The 10,413-nt window shown below is 43.9% G+C and overlaps 1 protein-coding gene across 1 annotated transcript; it reads right to left on the reverse strand.

Annotated features, from left to right (window-relative positions):
• Positions 1 to 1,141: 1,141 nt before the first annotated feature.
• sdhaf3 (succinate dehydrogenase complex assembly factor 3) lies at positions 1,142 to 1,748 on the reverse strand. The gene has a single exon (XM_042705340.1). It carries the CDS (start codon positions 1,433 to 1,435, stop codon positions 1,157 to 1,159), a length of 279 nt encoding a protein of 92 aa, XP_042561274.1. The 5' UTR covers positions 1,436 to 1,748; the 3' UTR covers positions 1,142 to 1,156.
• Between the last annotated feature and the right edge of the window lie 8,665 nt (positions 1,749 to 10,413).

A 10,413-nucleotide genomic window follows, 5' to 3' on the forward strand; every position in this document is an offset into this window, starting at 1 on the left:
CATCTCCGAGGACCTCTCTTGGACCCTCAACACCTCAACCTTAGTCAAGAAGGCTCACCAGCGTCTCTTCTTCCTGAGGAGATTGAAGAAGGCAAATCTGTCTCTTCAGATTCTGGTGAACTTCTACCGGTGCACCATTGAGAGCATCCTCACCAACTGCATCTCAGTCTGGTATGGCAGCTGCTCTGTTGCGGACCGCAAAACTCTCCAGAGGGTAGTGAAAACTGCCCAACGCATCACTGGTTCCCCACTCCCCACCATCGAGGCTGTCCAGCGCAAAAGATGTCTGCGGAAAGCGCGCAGCATCGAGAAGGACCGTTCCCATCCCAACCACAGACTGTTTGCCCTCCTCCCCTCAGGGAGGCGCTACAGGGCCCTCCGTTCCCGGACCAGCAGGCTCAGGAACAGCTTCTTCCCTGCGCCTGTCACCCTGCTGAACTCTGCATCACGGTGATAGCCCCCCTGGCTACCCCCTCACATTCCTTCCTACAGTGACTGTATTCCCCCCTCTACCCTGGCCTGACTGCCACACACCTACCTCCAGCCACTGAACATTTGCACTTAAACTGTTCATTTGTTTATATCTATTTATTTAAAATTGTTGTCCATATCCATATTCACCGTATTTATATCTTATCATGTCTCTTACCTCATTTATAACTTCTACTGCCACTTTCACCTGTACTTCACCTGCACTTTACATATATCTATATCACATCTGCACTAATCACCATTATTGCTGCTTACTGTTCATATCACTTATACCATACTGTATATATTCTATTTTTATATTACCACTTGCACATACTCTGCATTCTTCTGATTTTGCACTTCTGGTTAGATGCTAACTGCATTTCGTTGCCTCAGTACTTGTACTCTGTGCAATGACAATAAAGTTGAATCTAATCTAATCTAATGTTTTGAGGGGCTAAACAGCATAGACTACATACTAAAGACTAAACAGCATAGACTACATAGACTTTCGCATAAATGTGCAAAAGCATTTCCAGAATGTTCAAAAGGACGATACATTGCTGTTATGCTGAGCACACGAGAATAGACGATGTGGAGGATGAACAGTTTTGAGAATTGTATTAGATAATTCTTAACTGAAATGTACCGAAACAACTGAAAAAAACTGTAAGTAGGACTTTGATCAGTGAGACTTGTGAGTTGAGACTTGACTTGGACTTGTGACCAGTCTTGAAACACGACTTGTGAGCATCTCTGACTGATCGAGAATCAAAGTGTCCCTTACCTCCCACTCCGTAATGAAGCTCTTCACCTCTACAGAAGAGGCGGACTTGGCGCGTCTGAATTCATCCTTCACGTACTGGTCTCCCAGCGCCCGGAGGTCTATCGGCATGAACCGGTGCAAAATGAGGATCCTCTTGTACAAAGAGCGAACTCTAGAGACGTGGGCTACATTAGCCATTTTAGTTACTGGTTGGAAAGGGGACGAGAAGCACCTAGTCTAATGAACATAAATGACAGATCTGCACGACGAAGAAGACGACCTACAGACAGAGTGATAGACTACAGTTAACGCTACACACTTGCCAATGTCACCTGAAATTTGTAATGGCAGCAACCGATGTCACTCTACAGTTAAAGGCTACAATTTCGTAACTGGTTGTAGCTTTTAAAGACATGAAAAACATCACTGAGACTCCCTTTGTGACATTGAAACTTTCAGAACCTGAACAGTTACCTAACGTGTCCTTGTTTATCACGGAACTAGCGCTTACTCGTTACTCTTTACATAGACCTGGTAGTAGACACTGACCCCTGGTGTTGTGGAGTAGTACCGTTACCAGGTTGCAATGTTAAAAATGTCATGGATCTATATCAATCGATAATGTCACATGTAGATCACAAGGAGCTCCTCTATGGCATAATATTATAATATAATATAATTATATCATTATATTTTCATTATCATTAATTTAGTCACCTTTTGTCCAGACTAAATTATAGCGAAATTGTTTTAGCTGGTGATCTTAACTGGGATTGGCTTAAACCAGTATCTGATGATTTAAAATCTTTCTGTGATTCTGTCAATCTTACCCAGTTGATTAATTCACCTACTTGTCCAAATCATAAATGCCCTGAGAAGTCCACCTTAATTGATTTGATTCTGACAAATGTTCCTCATAAATTCTCAGCTGTTGGCGTCTTTTGCAATGACCTAAGTGACCATTGTGTTGTTGCTGCTATCAGGAACACTAAGGTCCCGAAATTAAAACCATGCGTCATTTGTAAGAGGAATCTCAAACATTTAACGAACAGGGGTTTTATCATGATTTGTTTCATTTCAACTGGAGTAGAATAGAGCTAATCCTCGATGTGGAGACAGCCTGGACTTTCTTTAATGATGGTTTTATGCAAATTGTAAACACACATGCCCCATTCAAGAGATACAGGGTAAAAGGGCGTGATAACCCGTGGTTTTCCTCTGAGCTAGCAGATACTATTCACAAGCGTAACTTGGCTTGGCAAGGACAACAGGTTCTACCGCTGAACAAATGTTCCTCTTTTATCAAACAAGCAAAATCAGAATATTATTTGTCTGTCACTACTGAAAATCTTAATGACCCTAGGAGATTTTGGAAAACCATAAAATCCATTTCTGTGAGCAAGAACTCTCAAGCTGTACCAACCTGTGTTATGAAAGATTCTGTTGCTGTCTATGACAAAATGGAGATACTTAATTGTTTTAACGAGCATTTTATATCTTCTGGCTCTCTGTTTGACTCTGCTTGTTCTGCGTCTGTGAAACCCTGTACTGACATTCCAGTGTATACTGGTCAGTCCTTTAACTTCGTACCATTCTCTGTTCAGGAAGTTCATAAAGCCCTAAAAACATTAGATCCTAGAAAACCCTCAGGACATGATTTTATTGATCCTTACTTTTTGCAATTGGCAGCTGATTTTGTAGCAGGGCCTCTTGCATTTCTTTTTAACCTTACAGTGGAGAATAAGGACATTCCTAGCATATGGAAATCTGCTTTTGTTCTCCCTTTATTAAAAGGGGGTGATTCAGCTATTTTAAACAACTATAGGCCAATATCTAATTTATCGGTACTTGCTAAAACTCTTGAAACTCTTGTGAGTGTTCAATTAAAGGAGTTTCTATACACAAGTGACATTTTGTCAACATATCAATCAGGTTTTAGGAAAAAACATAGTACCATCACAGCTGCACTGAAGGTGGTAAATGACATTTCTGTTGCACTGGACAAGAAACAACATTGTGTATCACTCTTTATTGATCTGTCCAAAGCGTTCGACACAGTTGATCATGACTCAGGACTCTCGGAGCAAGCAGTCGCTTGGTTTTCAAACTACCTTAGTAATAGGTCTCAGTGCATTAAACATGATGGTTTATGTTCTGATATTGCATCTATCTACAAGGGTGTTCCACAGGGCTCTGTATTAGGTCCACTTTTATTCACTATTCATATTAATAATCTGGGTCAAAACGTGTCAGATGCAAATTTTCATTTTTTTTATGCTGATGACACTGTTATATACTGCTGTGCGTCAACTCTTGCAAAGGCCACTGAATATTTGCAGAATGCTTTTATTGTTTTCCAAAATACCTTACTTCAGCTGAAACTCGTCCTAAATGCAGAAAAAACTAAATGTATGTTGTTTACCAACATGAGTGTGTGTGTGTGAAGACCAGACTAATGACTGTGTGTGTGTGTGTGTGTGTGTGTGTGTGTGTGTGTGTGAAGACCAGACTAATGACTGTGTGTGTGTGTGTGTGTGTGTGTGTGTGTGTGTGTGAAGACCAGACTAATGACTGTGTGTGTGTGTGTGTGTGAAGACCAGACTAATGACTGTGTGTGTGTGTGAAGACCAGACTAATGGCTGTTGCCGTTAGCAACTGCGTGTTCTTGTGAGTTGTATAATGACCCTGACAGGTCGACTACAGACAGGTTTAGCCACTTAACGAGAGTTTATTAGAAAAAGACCTCTCATAGTTGAAATAGTTGGAGGGATGTTAAATTATGTGTGTGTGCGTGTGTGTGTGTGTGTGTGAGTGTGTTTACATAGTTGGGGGGATGTTAAAGTATGTGTGTGAGAGTGTGTGTGTGTGTGTGTGTGTGTGTGTGTGTGTGTGTGTGTGTGTGTGTGTGAGTGAGTGAGTATGTGTGTGTGAGTGTGTGTGTGTGTGTGTGTGTGTGTGTGTATATAGTTGGGGGGATGTTATGCAATGTCTCCTCGCTGCAGCTGTTTCAGGAAGCACTCAAGGCTGCACCCCTCTCTGTCAGCACACGTGGTACGCTCCAGACCTAGCTCCACCCCCTGCACTCCTCATTGGCTCACATTTAGGCCACGCCCATCTCCTCCACACCAGCGACCAATGCAGCACAGGCAGCGTCACCATTTTGACACGCCCACGTATTGTGATGGAACACGTTCTGTGGTAACAATAATTCCCAGTGTTCCACAGATGTTGAGTAGGTGTGTGAGTGTGTGTCCAAGGGAGTGTGTTCAGGGAACATGTCTGTGACGAGAGCCCAGTCAAGCAGAGACATGGTGCTCACGTGGTCCGAGCCGGACGACTCTCTCCAGTCCTCGCTGTCCTCGCAGTCCCCAAAGAGCAGCTCTGGATAGCCACGGCAACCTGTGTTCTCAGAGATGGGAGTGTAGGCGCTGAGGAGCACTTCCTGTGTCTCTGTCTCGGGCTCTGGCTGATCCGGGAACAGCAGCTCCAGTTCAGCCTCCAGTCCATCAGGGGGCTCCACTGTCCCCCCCCAGTCAGGCATTATGGGGGGAGAAACGGCTAGCCAGGTGTCTGGGAAGGGGAGCAGAGAGCCCGCTGCCCACTGATGTGGGTCTCCGTACATCTCCTCCGGGGTGACGGAGGTTGGGGTGCTGTTGTCATGGTAACCTCCGAAGAGCTGCTCCTGGGTGTTCTGACCCCCAGCGCCGGGGCCGCTGAAGGAGGAGCCCATGACCGGGCCAACGCCCCCACTGTAGCCAGCGCAGGGCTGGGTGTCCTTCCCCTCCTGAGCCACAGGGGGCGCCAGCTGGGGCTGCTCCATCTTGGCCATGAGCCTGCGGTACTTCTCATTGAAGCTGTTGGGATCCTTGGAGTGAGATGGCTTCTTGCGCCTCTTGGCCTTTGCCTTGGGAGGTGGCGCCACCTGGTGGACGAGGGGGGCAGACTGCAGGATGAGGTTGACAGGGAGAGCAGTGAAGACGGGGCTCTGAGTCGGCTCAGAGGGAAGGGCCAGGAGCCGGATCATCCCCTCCACTGCCCCTAAACCTGCCCCTGCCCCTAAACCTGCCCCTAAACCTGCCCCTCCCCCTAAACCTGCCCCTGCAAGCTGGATCATCCCCTCCACTGCCCCTAAACCTGCCCCTGCTGCAGGACCTGCAAGCTGGATCCCCCTGTCTGCTCCTGTAGTGCACTTCACCACGCCTCCTGAAGGGGGCGCCACCACGCCTCCTGTGTAAAGTGTGGGAAGGCCTGGATTATCACAGTTCATATCAAACTGAAACCAAAGTAGTTTTACTGTCTGTGTGTCCTACTATTGATCTTAACGGCAGCGGAAACTTACCGCCGTCTGCGGGCAGAAAAGTGTCAAGCAGCCACTCAAAGTTCATAGTGGCCTGTGTGTGTGTGTGTGTGTGTTCATAGTGGCCTGTGTGTGTGTGTGTGTGTGAGGCATCAGGCTCCGAAGTGAAAGAAATCCTGATCTTAGAGAATGACACGAGGCTGCTCAATGGCCCTATTTATACTGCCAACCGATTGTGATGTCACAGAAACATTCATTCCATAAATGGCTGCATAGATTCTATAGAATTCTACTGTTAATTGTTGTTGTTGTTTACAGACAACTGTTAGACCTGCGCTTAAAACAGATGTGCAACTTCCCTCTTTAGGTCGTGTTCACAAACAACCCGTCACACACAACCCGTCTCACACAACCCGTCACACATAACCCGTCACACACAACTTCACTTCCTGTGTGGCAAGAGCTCCAGGTCAACGTCTCGCTTCTCTGCGGGGTTGGGAGGGACCAAGTCATACATGTAGAACATTAGCCTAGGAACTGTGAAGAACATTAGCCCACTAAGGAGCCGTGTAGAACATTAGAACATTACAAATCCAACCAACGCTAATGTTGTCGTTTCCAGTTCTATGTGCTAGTTCTCCAGATAACAGTGTTATATATACGACTCATTACAATGAGAAAATACATTTATTTTGTTAATTAAATATCTGCCTAAACATTCTCACAGCGGGATAGAATAGTGGATTGGGCAGTTTACAATTTACAGTTTTTACCATTTTACAGTTTGTACCACTTTCCAGATTTAACTTCAACCAGATCTGCTTTTTGAAGTACAAAACTAGACCCACTGAATGATGACTGAGCCAATCACAGAAGAGATAGGTGATGACTGAGCCAATCACAGAAGAGATTGGTGTGTTTTGGAGGCGGAGCCGGTGCGGTTTTGCCCTGCTCAGGAGAGGGGCGCCAAAGCTCCGTTGCGGACAAAAGTCCCCTTGGAAAAAGACATTCGCACTAGTAATGCTGCTGGGGACAGGTGTGTGTGTGCTGACGCTATAAGAGCAGTATCTGACGCTTGGCTATAAGAGCAGTATCTGATGCTATAAGAGCAGTATCTGACGCTTGGCTATAAGAGCAGTATCTGATGCTATAAGAGCAGTATCTGACGCTTGGCTATAAGAGCAGTAACTGATGCTATAAGAGCAGTATCTGACGCTTGGCTATAAGAGCAGTATCTGATGCTATAAGAGCAGTATCTGACGCTTGGCTATAAGAGCAGTATCTGATGCTATAAGAGCAGTATCTGATGCTTGGCTATAAGAGCAGTATCTGATGCTATAAGAGCAGTATCTGATGCTATAAGAGCAGTATCTGACACTATAAGAGCAGTATCTGATGCTATAAGAGCAGTATCTGATGCTTGGCTATAAGAGCAGTATCTGACGCTATAAGAGCAGTATCTGATGCTATAAGAGCAGTATCTGATGCTATAAGAGCAGTATCTGATGCTTGGCTATAAGAGCAGTATCTGACGCTATAAGAGCAGTATCTGATGCTATAAGAGCAGTATCTGATGCTATAAGAGCAGTATCTGACGCTTGGCTATAAGAGCAGTATCTGACGCTATAAGAGCAGTATCTGATGCTATAAGAGCAGTATCTGATGCTTGGCTATAAGAGCAGTATCTGACGCTATAAGAGCAGTATCTGATGCTATAAGAGCAGTATCTGACGCTATAAGAGCAGTATCTGATGCTATAAGATCGGTATCTGACGCTATAAGAGCAGTATCTGATGCTATAAGAGCAGTATCTGATGCTTGGCTATAAGAGCAGTATCTGATGCTATGAGAGCAGTATCTGACGCTATAAGAGCAGTATCTGATGCTAGTATCTGACGCTATAAGAGCAGTATCTGACGCTTGGCTATAAGAGCAGTATCTGATGCTATAAGAGCAGTATCTGACGCTATAAGAGCAGTATCTGATGCTATAAGAGCAGTATCTGACGCTATAAGAGCAGTATCTGACGCTATAAGAGCAGTATCTGACGCTTGGCTATAAGAGCAGTATCTGATGCTATAAGAGCAGTATCTGACGCTATAAGAGCAGTATCTGGTGCTATAAGAGCAGTATCTGACGCTTGGCTATAAGAGCAGTATCTGACGCTATAAGAGCAGTATCTGATGCTATAAGAGCAGTATCTGACACTATAAGAGCAGTATCTGATGTTATAAGAGCAGTATCTGACACTATAAGAGCAGTATCTGATGCTATAAGAGCAGTATCTGATGTTATAAGAGCAGTATCAGACACTATAAGAGCAGTATCTGATGCTATAAGAGCAGTATCTGATGCTATAAGAGCAGTATCTGACGCTATAAGAGCAGTATCTGACGCTATAAGAGCAGTATCTGATGCTATAAGAGCAGTATCTGATGCTATAAGAGCAGTATCTGACGCTATATGAGCAGTATCTGACACTATAGGAGCAGTATCTGATGCTTGGCTATAAGAGCAGTATCTGATGCTATAAGAGCAGTATCTGACACTATAAGAGCAGTATCTGATGCTTGGCTATAAGAGCAGTATCTGACGCTATAAGAGCAGTATCTGACCCTATAAGAGCAGTATCTGATGCTATAAGAACAGTATCTGATGCTATAAGAGCAGTATCTGACGCTATAAGAGCAGTATCTGACGCTATAAGAGCAGTATCTGATGCTATAAGAGCAGTATCTGATGCTATAAGAGCAGTATCTGATGCTATAAGATCGGTATCTGACGCTATAAGAGCAGTATCTGACGCTTGGCTATAAGAGCAGTATCTGATGCTATAAGAGCAGTATCTGACACTATAAGAGCAGTATCTAATGCTATAAGAGCAGTATCTGACGCTATAAGAGCAGTATCTGACACTATAAGAGCAGTATCTGATGCTATAAGAGCAGTATCTGACGCTTGGCTATTAGAGCAGTATCTGATGCTATAAGAGCAGTATCTGATGCTATAAGAGCAGTATCTGACACTATAAGAGCAGTATCTGATGCTATAAGAGCAGTATCTGACACTATAAGAGCAGTATCTGATGCTATAAGAACAGTATCTGATGCTATAAGAGCAGTATCTGACGCTATAAGAGCAGTATCTGACACTATAAGAGCAGTATCTGACGCTATAAGAGCAGTTTCTGATGCTATAAGAGCAGTATCTGATGCTATAAGAGCAGTATCTGACGCTATAAGAGCAGTATCTGACGCTATAAGAGCAGTATCTGATGCTATAAGAGCAGTATCTGACGCTATAAGAGCAGTATCTGACACTATAAGAGCAGTATCTGACGCTATAAGAGCAGTATCTGATGCTATAAGAGCAGTATCTGACGCTTGGCTATAAGAGCAGTATCTGATGCTATAAGAGCAGTATCTGACGCTATAAGTGCAGTATCTGACGCTATAAGAGCAGTGTCTGACGCTTGGCTATAAGAGCAGTATCTGATGCTATAAGAGCAGTATCTGACGCTTGGCTATAAGAGCAGTATCTGACGCTATAAGAGCAGTATCTGACGCTTGGCTATAAGAGCAGTATCTGATGCTATAAGAGCAGTATCTGACGCTTGGCTATAAGAGCAGTATCTGACGCTATAAGAGCAGTATCTGATGCTATAAGAGCAGTATCTGATGCTATAAGAGCAGTATCTGACGCTTGGCTATAAGAGCAGTATCTGATGCTATAAGAGCAGTATCTGATGCTATAAGAGCAGTATCTGACGCTATAAGAGCAGTATCTGACGCTATAAGAGCAGTATCTGATGCTATAAGAGCAGTATCTGACGCTTGGCTATAAGAGCAGTATCTGATGCTATAAGAGCAGTATCTGACGCTATAAGAGCAGTATCTGACGCTATAAGAGCAGTATCTGATGCTATAAGAGCAGTATCTGACACTATAAGAGCAGTATCTGATAATATAAGAGCAGTATCTGATGCTATAAGATCGGTATCTGACGCTATAAGAGCAGTATCTGACGCTTGGCTATAAGAGCAGTATCTGACGCTTGGCTATAAGAGCAGTATCTGATGCTATAAGAGCAGTATCTGATGCTATAAGAGCAGTATCTGACGCTATAAGAGCAGTATCTGACACTATAAGAGCAGTATCTGATGCTATAAGAGCAGTATCTGACGCTTGGCTATAAGAGCAGTATCTGACGCTATAAGAGCAGTATCTGACGCTATAAGAGCAGTATCTGATGCTATAAGAGCAGTATCTGACACTATAAGAGCAGTATCTGATGCTATAAGAGCAGTATCTGACGCTTGGCTATAAGAGCAGTATCTGACGCTATAAGAGCAGTATCTGACGCTATAAGAGCAGTATCTGATGCTATAAGAGCAGTATCTGATGCTATAAGAGCAGTATCTGACACTATAAGAGCAGTATCTGATGCTATAAGAGCAGTATCTGATGCTATAAGAGCAGTATCTGACACTATAAGAGCAGTATCTGACGCTTGGCTATAAGAGCAGTATCTGATGCTTGGCTATAAGAGCAGTATCTGATGCTATAAGAGCAGTGTCTGATGCTTGGCTATAAAAGCAGTATCTGACGCTATAAGAGCAGTATCTGACGCTATAAGAGCAGTATCTGATGCTATAAGAGCAGTATCTGATGCTTGGCTATAAGAGCAGTATCTGACACTATAAGAGCAGTATCTGATGCTCTAAGAGCAGTATCTGATGCTATAAGAGCAGTATCTGACGCTATAAGAGCAGTATCTGACGCTAGGTTATAAGAGCAGTATCTGATGCTATAAGAGCAGTATCTGATGCTATAAGATCGGTATCTGACGCTATAAGAGCAGTATCTGACGCTTGGCTATA

This window comes from Clupea harengus, unplaced genomic scaffold (assembly GCF_900700415.2).
Source record: "Clupea harengus unplaced genomic scaffold, Ch_v2.0.2, whole genome shotgun sequence".
In the NCBI taxonomy this organism is placed as follows: Eukaryota; Metazoa; Chordata; class Actinopteri; order Clupeiformes; family Clupeidae; genus Clupea; species Clupea harengus.